The 14876-nt window shown below is 54.4% G+C and overlaps 5 protein-coding genes across 5 annotated transcripts; 2 read left to right on the top strand and 3 right to left on the bottom strand.

The window, feature by feature from the left end:
- Positions 1-2044: 2044 nt before the first annotated feature.
- Positions 2045-3646, bottom strand: E0L32_001660 (uncharacterized protein; the record flags this gene model as incomplete). Its single annotated transcript, XM_031135763.1, has 3 exons — positions 2045-2158; positions 2288-3172; positions 3242-3646. 3 exons carry the CDS (start codon positions 3644-3646, stop codon positions 2045-2047), a joined length of 1404 nt encoding a protein of 467 aa, XP_030990911.1.
- A 404-nt stretch (positions 3647-4050) lies between these two features.
- On the top strand, positions 4051-5199 carry E0L32_001659 (uncharacterized protein; the record flags this gene model as incomplete). Its single annotated transcript, XM_031135762.1, has 1 exon — positions 4051-5199. One exon carries the CDS (start codon positions 4051-4053, stop codon positions 5197-5199), a length of 1149 nt encoding a protein of 382 aa, XP_030990910.1.
- A 242-nt stretch (positions 5200-5441) lies between these two features.
- Positions 5442-9252, bottom strand: E0L32_001658 (uncharacterized protein; the record flags this gene model as incomplete). The annotated part of the gene is made up of 5 exons (XM_031135761.1): positions 5442-6969; positions 7138-7148; positions 7620-8765; positions 8827-9130; positions 9197-9252. The coding sequence occupies 5 exons, from the start codon at positions 9250-9252 to the stop codon at positions 5442-5444; spliced, it is 3045 nt and encodes a 1014-aa protein (XP_030990909.1).
- Positions 9253-9810: 558 nt separating this feature from the next.
- On the top strand, positions 9811-12920 carry E0L32_001657 (uncharacterized protein; the record flags this gene model as incomplete). The annotated part of the gene is made up of 2 exons (XM_031135760.1): positions 9811-10421; positions 10655-12920. 2 exons carry the CDS (start codon positions 9811-9813, stop codon positions 12918-12920), a joined length of 2877 nt encoding a protein of 958 aa, XP_030990908.1.
- Positions 12921-13181: 261 nt separating this feature from the next.
- E0L32_001656 (uncharacterized protein) lies at positions 13182-14744 on the bottom strand (the record flags this gene model as incomplete). The annotated part of the gene is made up of 3 exons (XM_031135759.1): positions 13182-13923; positions 13977-14101; positions 14163-14744. 3 exons carry the CDS (start codon positions 14742-14744, stop codon positions 13182-13184), a joined length of 1449 nt encoding a protein of 482 aa, XP_030990907.1.
- Positions 14745-14876: the final 132 nt, after the last annotated feature.

The raw sequence follows: 14876 nt of genomic DNA, 5'->3' as shown, positions 1-14876 counted from the left end.
AGTTGGTCTTGGTGTTGTCAGATCCCAGACCTGTTGTGTCGAGGTTGGCGGGATTTATGCTGGGCGAAATGCTCTTCGTCGGCGGCGAGCAATAAATTCAAAAGAATGTCAATAGACGGAGGGCGAAGACGCGTCAATGCTCTGCCAGGTCTATTGTTCAGACTTCAGACGACAAGTTGGTCGTGGGTTGCCCTGGTGCCAGTGCTGGGACTGAATCTCGTGCCCGACGTGTTGCAAATTGGCCCAACTCTGAAAAAAACAAAGACCCAGCGCGACAACAGCGGGGTTGTACGGGTAGGAAGAAGAAGAAAAAAAAAAGAAGTAGATAACGAAAGAAAGAGGATTGGGGCGGTTTAAAGAAAGAAAAGAATGCGACGAGGGCAGGTGGTCGAAGAAAGAGCAGCGCAGGTGTGGTCCTACGCTCTTTGTTCCTCCGAGTCCCCTCAGCTCCCTTTGATGCACATACAGAACAGCAGCAACAAAAGCAGCAAGCGGCAGCGGCGGCAGCTAACTAACACACAGCGCGGTGTACGTGTGGATAGGTATGTATGCCGGGCAAGAAGGAGAACGGAAGGAATAAAGACGGGGCAGCGGGCTTCCCTTTATTCCATCTACCGGCTCACCGAAGGAGGGTTCGGGGTGGTAGGGCGACGACTGGAATGGGCTTCAATCCTAGATGGGGAAACGGAAAACGAGGGACGATCAAGGGTATCACCCACGCTTCCTCAGTCGGGTGGAGTAAAGAATGGGCTGTCCTGTCAAGCCAAGTCAAGTCCTGGCAAGTCGGTTGCTCGGTCGTGCACGTCACAAACCTAGCTACGAGGGAAGATGGGAAGAGGAACCGGCACAATATGTATGAGACCTCTCTCGTTCCGCTGCCCGGGTGTCATACGCAAGACGTAAGCTGGCATGCTGAGGCCGATATCCAATACGAAACGACAAAGCATCCCGTACAAAAAAGTGCAGAGGGCACAGTCAATCAATCCCGCAGGGATGGAAAAGCACAGAAAGCCATGTGCGAGGCTGCCACTACCTAACGAGCGGCCTTCCCTTTTGGCAAGGGCCCCAGGCAGGTGAGACGCACCGGTCCGTTTCCACGGAGGTGCTCTGGAATGTGGCCAGAATGGAAGAGTGCGGCGGCGAACCAGTGGTGAACAGTGGTGAGTGGTCGGGCAGAGAGGTCGAGCTCTGGTGCCCAAAGAGGCCGGGCAGCGGACACAGGGGGCGGCGGGTCGTCGCCGGGTGGATCCCGGGAGCGAGAGCGCGGTCAGAGCAGCGACTGGAATGGGCGGTGCGTTGGTGAGGCAGAGCTGGAATGCCGGGCCATACTCATACCTATTCCCGCCCCCTCTTCACCCCTTTGCACGCAGCGCACTGCTCTGGCTGGCTGGATGGCTTGCTGGCCAAGGGACCATAATTTGCAGAGGAATCTCCGAGGCATTACCCTGCTCAATAGCCGCGCCCGTAAGCTGTACAGAGTTCACTTGGACGGCCGCATGACGCGCCCGGGATGGGCAGGAAATAAAACCGTTACGTCCAAGACGGGTTGGCCGCCATTCCCTGTGGTTCCCAAAGAGGAAAAGGAGAGGAAACAAGAGCGTGAAAACATCTACAAATACGGCAAGTAATCTCACACGCTGCACGTCTGTCAAGGGCGGAGAGGTTAGCACCAACGGTTGACCGTGATGAGGGTTTTCTGCTACTCCTCCTCCCAGCGCTGCTACGTGACAGTCAGCCTTTACCCGCGTTTCGGAGGGATTAAGCCACATGAGATCTCCAGGTATGCCATTCAGGTGGACAGGGCAATTCAGGAAAGTATCTCGCGTGCAAAAGTGTGAATTCGGGCTGTCGTGTCTACCGGAGTCTAATTGCGTGGCACCACCATAAAGGACTGGACTCCCTTGCTTCATCCGCCGCGAACCAGATCGCCCCAAGAACCCCCCACTACCAAAAAAAAGGCGTCGCGTCCCCAGCCCAAACCACAGGGCGCAGATCCAGAACAACGCCACGGCACCACTCCTCGAGTGGACTTTCTCTTTCCGCTCTATTTGGGGTAGTCCTTCAGGTGGTAGCTCTTGAGCTTGACGAACTGGTCAAAGCCAAACCTGCTCAGGGTCTGCCCCTTGCCCGAGTTCTTCCACCCCGTCCACGCGAGATCCTGCCCGTTGGAATGCGCGTTAGCAAAGACTCTGGCGTATCGTCATCTCCCAGAAATTACAGCACAATTCGATAAGAAAAGGGACATTTCCCATATGGGAAAGGAAACGACAAGAAAGGGAAGCCTTACCGGACTCGGGTAGTCGCATCTGTTGACAAAGACGGTGCCGGCCTCGACATCGTCCGCTAGCTCCGCGGCCTTCTCCACGTCCTTGGTCCAGATGCTCGCCGTCAAGCCAAACTCGCTGTCGTTCATGAGTCGCACCGCCTCCTCGTCGTTCTTGACCTTCATCACAGGAATGACCGGTCCAAAGGTCTCGTCCTTCATGACGGCCATCTCGTGGCTGACGCCCGTCAACAGCGTAGGCTTGACAAAGTTGCCCTTAGTCGGGGGCGTGTTGAACGTCTCGTTGTCCGGCGTCGCGTCCTTGGCGCCCTTGCTCAGCGCATCCTTGATGTGGCCCTCGATCGTCTCCTTGGACCTCTTGGAGATGACGGGACCCACGTGCGTCGCCTTGTCGAACGGGTCGCCCAGCCTGTAAGCCTTGAGCACGTTCTGGACCGCCTCGACAAACTTGTCGTGGATCTTCTCGTCGACGTAGACCCGCTCGATCGAGCAGCAGCTCTGGCCCGAGTTGAAGACAGCACCGTCTACAATCTCCTCGGCAGCCCATGCGATGTCCACATCGTCTCGGATGTATGCGGGGTCCTTGCCTCCGAGCTCGAGACCGACATTGACGATGCGGTCCGAGGCTGCGCTCTGCACCGCCAATCCACCAGCAACGGATCCGGTGAAGCATACCAATGCAATATCGGGGTTCCTGACGATGGACTCAATTGTCGTGGGAGAGCCGGAGTGGAAGTACTGTAGAACGCCCTTCGGCAGGCCCGCCTCTTCAAAGGCCTTGGCGACCTGCTCCACAACCGTCGGGGTCTGAGGCGACGGCTTGAGGATGACGGTGTTGCCGGCGAGGAGTGCTGGAATCAGCGCGTTGACGAGGATAAGGTAGGGGTACTGTCAAACGTTCAGTCAGTAAGTTTCGTGATATTTTCTTGAGCTTGATCAAGGTTGGCCAAAACGTACGTTCCACGCAAAGATGATAAGGACCGGCCCGACGGGAACCTTGCGGATGAACCTCTTGAAGCCCTTCTCCGCCTCGCCGTCCGTGTCCTTGAGCACCTCGTCACTGATCTTGAGCAGGTACTCGGCCCTCTTGACTGCCGTCGTGACCTCCTTGGCGGTGTAGGCGATCGGCCGGCCCATCTGCACCGTGAGCTCGAGCGCAAGCTCGTCGACGTTCTTCTCCAGGTTCTCGATGGCCTTGCGTACGATGATCTGCCGGTCCGCGAGCTTGGTCGTCCTCCACGCCTTGAAGGCCTCTAGCGAGGTCTTCGGCAGCAGCTGGAGGTCGGCCTCGGAGATGCCATTGCGCGTGAGGATGGGCTCGTTGGTGGTGGGGGAGATGGTGGTGAGGACCTCGACCGACATCTCGGACTGTTGTCTTCTATTGCTTTATTGGATGTGTTGATTGATATGTGGGAGTGCCGGACAGGAACAAGTTGGGATCACGGTATATCAAGAACAATAGGCATCAATTGAGAGAGGAGCAGCTGTGGCAAACTTGTACGACGATCTACTCACACCTTCAATTGCACCCCCACCATATCGTGTGTAGACCCGGTGATGCCCCACCAAGAGATATCGTCACCGATAAGATAAGGACCCCAAGTGCCGTGTTATCGATAAGCGCCGCCTCCAAATAAATTTTCTGAGGATCGCCAAGCTAGAACCGCACTGAGAGGGACAGGCTTCTGGTGGGACAATTCGGTTGCGCCTCAACATCTTGCTATTGTACATAACCGACAGCGTCAATTTCGCCAGTCCCAAAAGAGATGCCTCTCGAGAAGCGCAACCAGTTCCTCGACGCCGAGGAGAGCGACGACGACGGCAGCCAGGGCTACGACTCCGAGGCCGAGGAGCTGAGGAAAGGCGGCGGCCGCACCGCCAAGCGCAGAAAAGTCGACGATGCCAGCGACGACGAGGGCGCCCTGAGCGATGCCAGCGACGACGAGGACGCCCTGAGCGATGCCGGCTCCGGTAGCGACGAGGAAGACAGGGCAAGCGATCAAGATGAAGAAGACCACGACGACGCCGCAGCCGCCCAGCTCCGCCAAGAGTCTCTCGACATCAGCACCAGCCAACCGCACGAATCAGAGGACGGCGAAGAACCCTTCGCGGCAGAGGAGGAGGAGGAAGAAGAAGAAGAACAAGACACAAAACAAAAGACCAAGCCCCAGTCCCAACACGAGCTCCCAGGCCTCTCCAAGCCCCTCTCCAAAAAGAACCTCGTGGCCAGCGAGGCCGCCGTCCGCAAGTCGGGCGTGGTCTACATCTCCCGCCTGCCGCCCTTCATGAAGCCCCAGAAGCTACGCTCCCTGCTCGAGGCCCACGGCGCCATCAACCGCATCTTCTGCTCGCCCGAGGACCCGGCGGCCCACGCCCGGCGCGTGCGCGCGGGGGGCAACAAGAAGAAGTCATACACGGAGGGCTGGGTCGAGTTCGTGCGCAAGAAGGACGCCAAGCGCGCCTGCGAGCTGCTCAACGCGCAGACCATCGGCGGCAAGAAGGGCAGCTACTACCGCGACGACATCTGGACGCTGCGCTACCTCAAGGGCTTCAAGTGGCACCACCTGACGGAGCAGATCTCGGCCGAGAACGCCGAGCGCACGAGCCGCATGCGCGCCGAGATCGCAAAGACGACGCGCGAGAACAAGGAGTTTGTGCGCAACGTCGAGCAGGCCAAAGTGCTCGACGGCATGCGCGCCAAGCGCGAGGCGAAGCGCAAGGCCGCGGACCGCGACGAGGACGACGCCGCGGCTGCTGGGAAGAGGAGCAAGAAGAGTAAGAAGAGCGAGAAGGACGGCGGCGCCGCGGAGGAGCGCACGACGACGTTTAAGCAGATACCCCTGGTCGACAAGAAGAAGAAGGAGAGGATAGAGCAGCCCGAGCAGGTGCAGAGGGTGTTGAGTAAGATTTTCTAATGTGTTCCTTCATTGTCTGGAGTTAGTTACATGGGTAACTGGTTATTGAAAATGGGTCAAGGCACTGGCCATGGTACGAGAGATGGTCAAATACAAATAACTGTCAAAACTTTTCCGATTTCAGATGATGCTATTCGCCCTAATGATGATGCTCCGGTCTATCAACCCTCATATAATTCCCATAACGCCTGAAAAAGCAGATATTATGAACCTTGGTAGCGCAAGGCTATTTTGCAACAGGCTCATTGCTGGTCCTCAATCGCAAGCTCGTCAAAATCATCCAGCAGCTCTTCCATGTCTACCCGCGGCGCGTCATCACCGTCGACATCCTCCGTCATCTCCGTGCCCGCCACGCTCATGCTGTCCACGTCCATACCGCCCTGTTGCTGTTGCAGCTTCTTCTTGTTGGTGTTCTTGTACAGCGCCAGAGCAGCGCGCAGCTCGTCGTCCTCCTCGACGTCGCGCAGGAAGGTTTCGTACTCGGCATCCATGCGGGCCTGGTCAGACTTCTTGGGAAGCAGCTCGCCCTCGTCCTTGGCCATACGCTTGAGCCGCCAGTGGCGCTTGCGGTTCTTCTGCTTGCGGGGCCAGTGCTTCTTGACCAGGACGACGTCGGGGATGGTGGAGCCGTAGGCGTGCGACTCCTCAATGGCGTCGAGCTCGGCGCTGTTGAAGTTGGTCCCAGTGAGCAGGTAGCCCATGGCCGAGTCGCCGACCTGCAGCATGTGTCCAAGGTGCGTGCGGGTGAAATAGGTGGTGTCGTTGGCGCCCATGTCCGAGGCCCTGGCGACAGTGGCTTCGGCGAGCACCCACTTGCCCTTTCGGTAGCCGGTGGGCTCAATATCCAGCACAACAAACTCGACCAGCTCTTTCATGTCTGCCAGAGCACCGAACTGATGCTTTTCTCTCCAGTATATCGGAGCGGCAATCTCGGCACTGGTGAGAGTCTGTGGGTCCAGCAGGTTGACCGAAGTTCCAATTCTCCAGCACAGGCAGATGGGCGAGATGTTTCCTATCCTCTTGGCCAGCTCCAGCGGGAGGGCGACAAGGTCGTCTTTGCAGATGGGGACGATGTCCACCGAGAAGGCAAATTTCATGGACTTGGTCGACGTGTGAATGTCTTCGGAAATGAGTTCTGGGGAGTTCTTGACAAACACGGGAACGACAGACTTGAGAAAGTCGACAAACTTGACAGCCTGATTCCTTTGCGAGAAGTAGAAGTCGATGCCGTCTTTGGCTTCCTTGATGTTGAGGGTATCCCGATGCGCACCGTGCTTCATGATCAGCTGCTCCAGGAACAAAAAGGTACGCTTGTGCAGCACCTTTTGTCTGACCTGGACACACGCCCTCCACACGTTCGCCGTGTATGACTTTTGGCATTCGGGGCACTGGTGGGTGCCGACGACGTAGACCACCTCGAAGCTTTGCTGCAGCACAACACCCTCCGCGACCGAGTCCTGGATCGTGAGCTTGACGCGCACTCGTCTTGAGTTGGGCTCTGTCCAGATGAAGCTGGCGTCGATGACGCGGACCTTATTCAAGCCCCTCAGCTTCTTCAGGCACAGGGCAAGCATCTCGCGCGATTCAGGCGCTGCCACGACCCAGCTGTTGGGCGGCAGGAGCCATCTGTCGCAGTCTTTGCAGAACTGGATATTCGCTTCGCGGGGGATGCCTTGGGAGATGTCGACAGTGAGCTTGATACAGTCGTAGCAGAGGGCGTTGGCGGAGGTGGTGCCATCGATCGGGGCAGAGCAGTTGCAACAGAGAATACTGGAAACGAAGTCAAGTCAGTCCAGGATCTCTTTTCTTATCGGCAATAAGTATGGGAAAGGGAGGGATAGAACTCACGTTGCGCCAGTCTGAGCGGTTCCACCCGAGGCGATGGACACGGGAGCGTCCATATCTACATCCATCGACGACATTTTGGGCAAAACTCACAAAATGCGCCTCTGGGATGTTTTGTTAGGGGGTTGAATAACGATTTCAAAGCCAGAGAGTGGCGGGGTTGAAATTTTGGAAATTTTGAGGCCGATTAGAGTCAGAGCCCCCGCTATCAGTGATTGATAAGCTTGGCCGCTTGGCTTACCGGAGGGGTGATCTTGGCGGAGGCAGCTGGTGCCAGCTGCGCTACTGAACCTCAACTACATACATAATGTACCTAACTTAATCCACCGTCCGTTCAACCACCACCAACTCCGATCCTCCTGCTTGCATGCATCCACGCCACGAGATCAATAAAACCAGTAGTATGCTCCTTGGCCTTGACCCAATAAGCTCGTGACCTCATCTCTCCCCTAGAGCTCCGTCCTCCTCGCACCCCGTCTGGTTTCTTGCTTTCTTGCTCTCCGTGCGAGCGTTCCAACTCTTAGTTTAGAGTATCTCGCCGAGCCCTGCCGAGAACAATTATCCGTAACGCGTACCACAGGAGGTGCGTCTCCGCCGATAGCTGAAGTTGTAAATACGTGGGATCCGTAGCTTATCAGAGCAACCTTGATGACACAACCACAGCCCCGCTGCGAAAGCTCGGCGAGCACTCTCTGGATTGCCCGAGGCCACGAACGCTTACTGTCGTCCATTGGATGGGAGACAAGTTCCAAATCTATGAACATGTAAAGGTATGGGATGTTCTGGAGCACTGAGGCGAGGATCTGTAGCCATTCTTCGTAGGTCATCGCAGTGTTGCAAGCTCGTAGTCGTGGGGATAGCTCGGAGTCTGTTTGGATGGTCAAATTGAGTCGGATAGCTTGAGCTATGAGGATTTTGAGGATGTCGATGGACCAAACCTGACTATCCGCCTGTTGCGGGAAGTCTGCGGGCTTTAGGGCCCAGATGACAGGAGTTTTCGCTTCTTGCAGCGACATGATCGAGTCAGTACAGAAATCGCGAACGATATGCCGCAGCTTCCACGTCCCGTCAATCATAACAAAACCTGAACCATGTCCCTGATTCCAATTCTGCATTTCCGTCGTGAACCAGAAACGGAGGCTATAAGGTACTGATATATGTCGACGCCGTTTACGCAGGAATACGGATGACTCGAGTGACTTGAGCGGGTCAAGAAGTGGTGCCTTGGAGAGGATATCGACAAATTGAGTTACCTGGATTGATGTCAACTGTTGGCGAAACTCAATCCTCGCCGAGGCGTTGATAACCTGCTCGGCGGCCATCGAGTCCTTCATCTGTAGCACGACATCTCTCAGTCGCGTCATGTCCAAATGCATAAGGCGCAATCTAGTATGCAGGTCTCGTTGCTCAGCAAGGCCGCTGACAAGAGCTAGCTCTGATAGTCTTTGCGACAGTGATGATATTTCTGCAATGATATCATTGTAGCAGAGCTCGGCTGGTCGGGTTATGGCGTGTATGGCTCGCATGGTCCTGCTTTCCTGGTACCAGCGGAGGGCACGCACGAGGAACTTCAAGATGCTTGTGTAGAGGGGCACCACGATTTGCTTCATGTAAGATGTTGAATAGAGCTGTATGCTCAACTCGACTCGTGGCAAAATGTCGGCAATCTGGCAGAGAGCACCCGCAAGGGTTGAAAGCAGATTCTGATGATTCACAACCCCCTTTGTACGTCGTATTAGGCAACCTGCCTGCTGAGAGTCGCAACGAAAGGGACAAACTTACCACAAACAAAACTTTCATGGCACCCCACACCAGAGATACATACTCTGGATGATGCTGTACCATGACATCCAGGACCTTTCCGTAATAATGGATTTTCTTTGACAAGTCCACGAGCGTCCGTCGCATGGTCGACTTGTCTTTTTGCGATTCATACTGAGCCTGAGCATTGACGGTGGCTGAGAGCACCTCTTCGAGGCTATCGAGCCGCGAATTGTACAGCCATTGTACCTTTGTGCTGTCCTTCGAGAGCTCGCTTTGGAATGCCTGCATTGCCTCCCGGAAAACTTCGGTGAAAAGTTCTTTACTGTCCACATCGAGTCTGTTATTTCGGTTCCCTTGATAGTGGGAAGGGACTTGGACATATCCTTACTCGTGCACGTTCTCCGGTCCGGAGTAAAAGGATCGAAAAGCATCAATCTTCTCCATGATGTGACAGCCTGAGCGTATACAATGTGCTCAAAAGGTCTACAGTGGAACAGGATTGGTGCTCAAATCGCCTGTTCATAGGAGGTGTTTCTACATCTTGGTGCTACGTCTGATGGAAGAGGCTGCTCGGATTGTTGTCGGCGGCACCCGTTGAGGGGTAGTCGCTGAGTGTGTGGCCTGAATATGTTGAATTGTAATTAGCTGACGCATCGGCTGCGTCATGGAACGACTGATTTCTGTTGGTCGCTCGATCTCGTGGCACTGTCCTATTCGTGGGAGGTGGTAAGGCAGATTCGACACCGCCCCTTCTACGGTGTTACTCGCCCAACCCCTCGCCACACACAATTTCGGACCGCACAAACGAACCTTTTGAGAGGCGAGCTCAGCCCTGCATGCTGCTTGCAGATGCTTCTCGAATCCGTTTCTGGTCAGACACTACCTTGGCCTCTTTGACACAACAACCTACATTTTACATGTACTACCGCCAATATCATTTCCGACAAATATCAATTATTAGACTTGGAACCACCCAAACGAGATTCTATGGGGTCTTTCGCAATGAACGGATCCTCTCAGGCACGACTCTCGGCCAAGGAGAGACCAAGGCAACAATCCGGGCCACGTTTTCCAGGGAGACTTTCCGCACAACGAAATTCCGCCCTCAGTTCCGGTGACACTTTGGACCATGGTGCTGGTGGCGATGTCAGCACCTTTGAAGTTAAGTTAGGCGATGATAAAGAAGGAGAAATAGGAGAAGATAGGGAAGAAGAAGCTGATGAAGAAGGAGGGGAAGAAGGAGAAGGAGGAGAGGAAGACAGCGACGGAGAACAAGCAACAACAGACGATGAACACAGCGATACTCCGACTCTGCCTACCCAACCCCACAAGAATCAACGCCTACAAGACCGCACGTCGAGACACGCACCAGACCATATAGTCCCAAAAACGCTCCCCAGCTCCAAAGCCAAGTCTGTGCACCTAACAATCTCTGATGATCGAAGCAAAGGTAGCGCTTTCGAGACAGAGCGGCGCGACCTCGTTGCATTAGAGCGGCGTGAGCTTAGGAAGAATACTGGCTTGCTTCAGGCACCAAGCGACACCAACCCAGAGCCGGCACCGCCGCACGGTAATGCCATAGGCGTGACCACTAATGACACCCATATAAATTTGTAGGTTCTTTGTGTGTCTGTTTTCATTGGAAGTCCCACGGCGAAAACTGATGCGGGCTGCGTTCTGTCTTTCGGTCTAGTCCACCTGACTTTCCTAGTCCACCTAGTTGCTTAATGCTTATGCAACAGGAACTCAGAAAGAGAAAAATAATGGAAAGGTTAGAAGCGAGGGATTCTGGCGATACTGAACAAGTTTTCTTCGCTGGTTGGTCATACCAATGCTACACATCCAGCTCTGCAGAGGGCGTATCACGTCGCCTCATGATGCTAACAAGGAGCCCAGAAGAAACAACTAGTTCATATCCAAAAAGACGCCGTCATAGTCCTCGAAGTATCACCAATGAGGGAAGCCCAATTTCCTCCCTTCCAGGCAGCAGCGAGGCCGCAGTTCCTCGAATGATCGATGCTAACATTCTAGGGCTTCCCGAGGACGCAACAACGAGTCCCGGGGCATTTCAAGCTTATCTGGCTAATTTGGTCCGGTGTAGTCAACTGACCTTCGAGCCAGCGTCCCGGAAGAAAATCATTCATCACATAGGAGACGGTGGCAAAGGCCCCTACTACTTTGATCACCCTCAGTGGGTCTTTGGGGATGGCGAGTCGAAAGCGTTGAAGAGCAACATGCCCGTGCGTAGCATTGATGCATACCTAGAAAGACGCCCGGAAATTGGGTTTGTCGTGTTTCGACATTACAACCCATCGACTATGAAGGCGCCTGAGGTCACAGACGATGAAGAGGGTTCTCTATCGCCAATCGGGCACACGTCCGAGCATATCGAAACAAGAACGCCCAATCTAGTGGCCGCTTTCAAGAAGCTCAGCAAGTTCGGTTCAAACAACTTCAAGGTTGAGCATGGTACTGTAATTGCGGATTCGATCAGCCTGAGCTCCCCATATCTTGCTATTTTCCACAGCCGGGAAATTCTAGCTGAATTCTTGGCAACACTGCCTAGCAACGAGAGGGCCTCGCTTCAACTGCTGCTTGAGTACATCCTGTGCGAGCTCAATAATGAGTACGAGTCTGTTGATAAGCTGCTTGGGAAGGGAACCATCACAAGTTCTTCCATTGAGTATCTTTTCAAGCCTGGTGATCTACTCTTGAAGGGGAAAGGCAACGATATTTGCGGTTATCTCGCCACGTCTTGGCTTGATCACTCAACTCGTCCCTTGAAAGAAACGGCGGAGATGAAGAGAAAGAGCTGCTGGTCCATCGTTTGCGAGCATTGGGACTTTGACGGAGTCTTCTCTCATCGCAAAACGATTTTGCAATTTTCACTCGATTCCGACCAATCCTCCGAGCTCAAAATCGATGAGTTAGATGTGAAGCCTTTGAGGTCCGGCGACCAGGCTACTGAAACTCTGCGCCGTAGAGGTGAGATGTTCTGGAAGTGTCGTTTCAGACATTTTGTCTCGTACCTCGAGGATCCGACCCGAGACTCCTCGGGTGAAGAACGCTTCATGATAGATCTTGGCATGTACCGTGAGCTGCACAAGAGAGAGTCTCATGATAAGTCACTGGGGGAAAAGGAGGTCTCAGATGACCTAGGGCCTCAACGTATGAAGAGTGAGTCACCTCCCGACGAGGAATTCCTCTACCTACTACCCCGGACGATCAAGGGGTACAGCCTCAAGAGGAAAAAGTGGCTCGATCTGGAGGTTGATAAAATCTCCGAGGTCGCCTGGAACAAGGATGCCTTTGAGAATCTCGTGCTAGAGAGAAAGACAAAACGACTTCTCCAAGCTTTGGTTAGTAACCATCTCGAGGCTGAGAGAGGGACTGATTTGATCTATGGCAAGGGGAATGGCCTCATCCTTCTCCTTCACGGAGGTCAAGGAACGGGTAAAACACTCACTGCAGAAAGTGTCGCCGAAATTGCCGAGAAGCCTCTCTACCCGGTCACCTGCGGCGATATTGGAACAGAGTCAGAGATGGTCGAGACGTACCTGGAATCCGTCCTCCACTTGGGGAAGACATGGGGCTGTGTCGTTCTATTAGACGAAGCCGATGTGTTCTTGGAACAGCGGAGTCTCGAGGACCTGCAGCGCAATGCTCTAGTCTCGGTCTTCCTCCGTACCTTGGAGTACTACGATGGCATCCTCATCCTTACGAGCAACCGCGTCGACACATTCGACGAGGCGTTCAAGTCGCGTATTCAACTGGCTCTTCACTATCCCAACCTGGAGACACACCACCGCATAAAGATCTGGGAGAACTTTATACGCCGACTACAGAGTTTGAAGGAGAACATTGACTTTAGCGACTTGATCAGCCATGTCCCGCAACTTGCGAACCACGAAATGAATGGGAGGGAGATACGCAACGTAATCACAACGGCTCGAAAGTACGCCATGTGGGAAAAGGAGCGGCTGGACTTCGAGATCCTGGAGGATATAATTCAGACCACGGGTCGTTTCAACGCTTACATCAAGAAATTGCATGGCAACCACACGCAAGACGAACTAGCGGAGGAGGATGGGTTGAGGTTGCAGAGGTTATGATCACTGCTTGGGAGTCATTCTCAGTGAGATTCAGAAACGCCCTCGAAATCTGGTTCATTCTTTGTTTTTAAGTCTGGTTTCCTTTTTCCTAGTCAGAATTGAATTGGTTGTAACAAGATTTAAGCCGTCGTTGCAGAGTCCAATATTGAGCATCCTTAAGCAAGATTCAACGTATCCGACCAGACTCCACCGAGTACATTGGCCTATGAACTCCAAACGCTAAATATTTACCCAACTCTCAACATCCGATCTGCCAATTCTCTACATTCTATTCCACTCGCGTACCAGACACGCTTCGATGTTCAACCTGAGGCGTTCCATCTCTCGCATGGCCAGATGCCGCACCCAGCCGACCTGGTGCAGGCACGACACCAGTTCGTCCCAGGTCCTCAGCGACAACGAGCCCATCGCGTCAATGATCTCGTCCACGAGCCATGCCCTTACCGGCCCCAAGTCCATCGTCGACTGGACGACTAGCACCCATAGCCTTAGCTCCTCCCGCCCGGCCCAGTCCTCTCTCTCGGTACGACGTAGAACGTCCTGCCAGGCGCCGCTGCGGTACGCGGTGCAATAGAGATCGTCTCCGCTGGTTGTGCTTATCACCGTGGCCACGAGAGCTAGGGCTGAGACGCGGACCAGTTCGGCGATGGCAGAGAGCGGTACTTTGGGTGTCGAAGGCAATAGCATATCTTCATTTCGCCGAGGAAGCGATAGCAGATCATGCGAAATCCTGCAGACCGGGATGAGAAGATCAAAGGCCATCTCGTGCTCGTATTTGCCAGGTATGTTGTTGACCAAGGCGGCTAATTGAGAAATCGATCGCAAAGCGCTGTCGATGACTACTGATGAGAAGTCAGCCGACCGTGAAGCAGCACTCGTTATTGATGTGAGGGGAGCATGTAAGGATGATCCTGCTGAACCGTTCCATGGCATGGAGCTGTCACGTATTTGTGCAAAGCGTGGACGGGCGTCGTAAGCCAGTGATCCAAGGACATCAGTGCTGCTGGAGCGATTAGATACCACTCAACAAGAGATCGTGGTGTAAAGAATGCCTACAGGAACAAAGCCTGGCGGGTTGCTTGATGAGAATCGAGTGTGTCAACACCGCCGTAGAGTTTGACGATAGTCTCCAGCCCTTGCATATGCATCGCCCATCCCGCATAATTACGTCGGGCTCGCACCTGGTACAAAGGTGATTAGTCTCGAAACTCGGCTCAGGGGGTGGCACGATGGTCTTCTCACTTCGAAATATGCCAGACAGACAACAGTCCCGACAATGGCATAGCGACCAGCCTGGTACTCCCTCGTTGAAAGGATGGAGCTTCGTACAAGGCTAACGGAGTCGGTATACTGCTTCAGTTCGGCTAGGGGTGCTCTCTTCCCCAGCTCGTTCTGGCGCTGCAGGTCGTGCAAGCCCTCGTACAACCTCGGCCCGGAATTATGGGCTAAGTTGTTCACGGCTATGGATACCAGTCCCTTGGATACCATGTCCATGGCTTGGAACAAGCGGTTGAAGTGGGTGCATATCCTGACCTCACCCCAGTAGGACGGGGTGGGAAGCTGTAGCTGGGGCCGGGCGACGTCTCGGCAAGGGCCAACGTCGACAGAGTCGAAGGCTCGCCTCCGAGGCTGCTTGGACGTCAGCACGACATGGCGCCGGATCTTGCGCTGCGTGAGCGGATCCTTGACCTGCTCGGGATGGGCGACGTTGACAAATGCAAGCGTTCGGGGGTTGCCGGGATGGCCCGGAGCTTGTGCGGCTGGCGGGCCTGCCGTCTTCAGCCTGTACTTGCGCTCGAATATCACTTTGTGGCCGACTGGCATGGCGCTATACTGAGCTACACTCTGAAGAGGAAGACAAAGCGTTTCCGAGGCCATGTCAGCACGAGGCTTCAAAACCCAGGATGACTGGTGTGCTTAGTCATGCCCAAGCTCTCAACAGATGCTAAATTGGCC

The sequence above is a fragment of the Thyridium curvatum genome (assembly GCF_004353045.1).
Source record: "Thyridium curvatum strain D216 chromosome Unknown NODE_6_length_784332_cov_80.453264, whole genome shotgun sequence".
NCBI lineage: Eukaryota > Fungi > Ascomycota > Sordariomycetes > Thyridiales > Thyridiaceae > Thyridium > Thyridium curvatum.
Note: the sequence above shows the minus strand (reverse complement) of the source record. Positions and strands in the feature narration are given on the sequence as shown.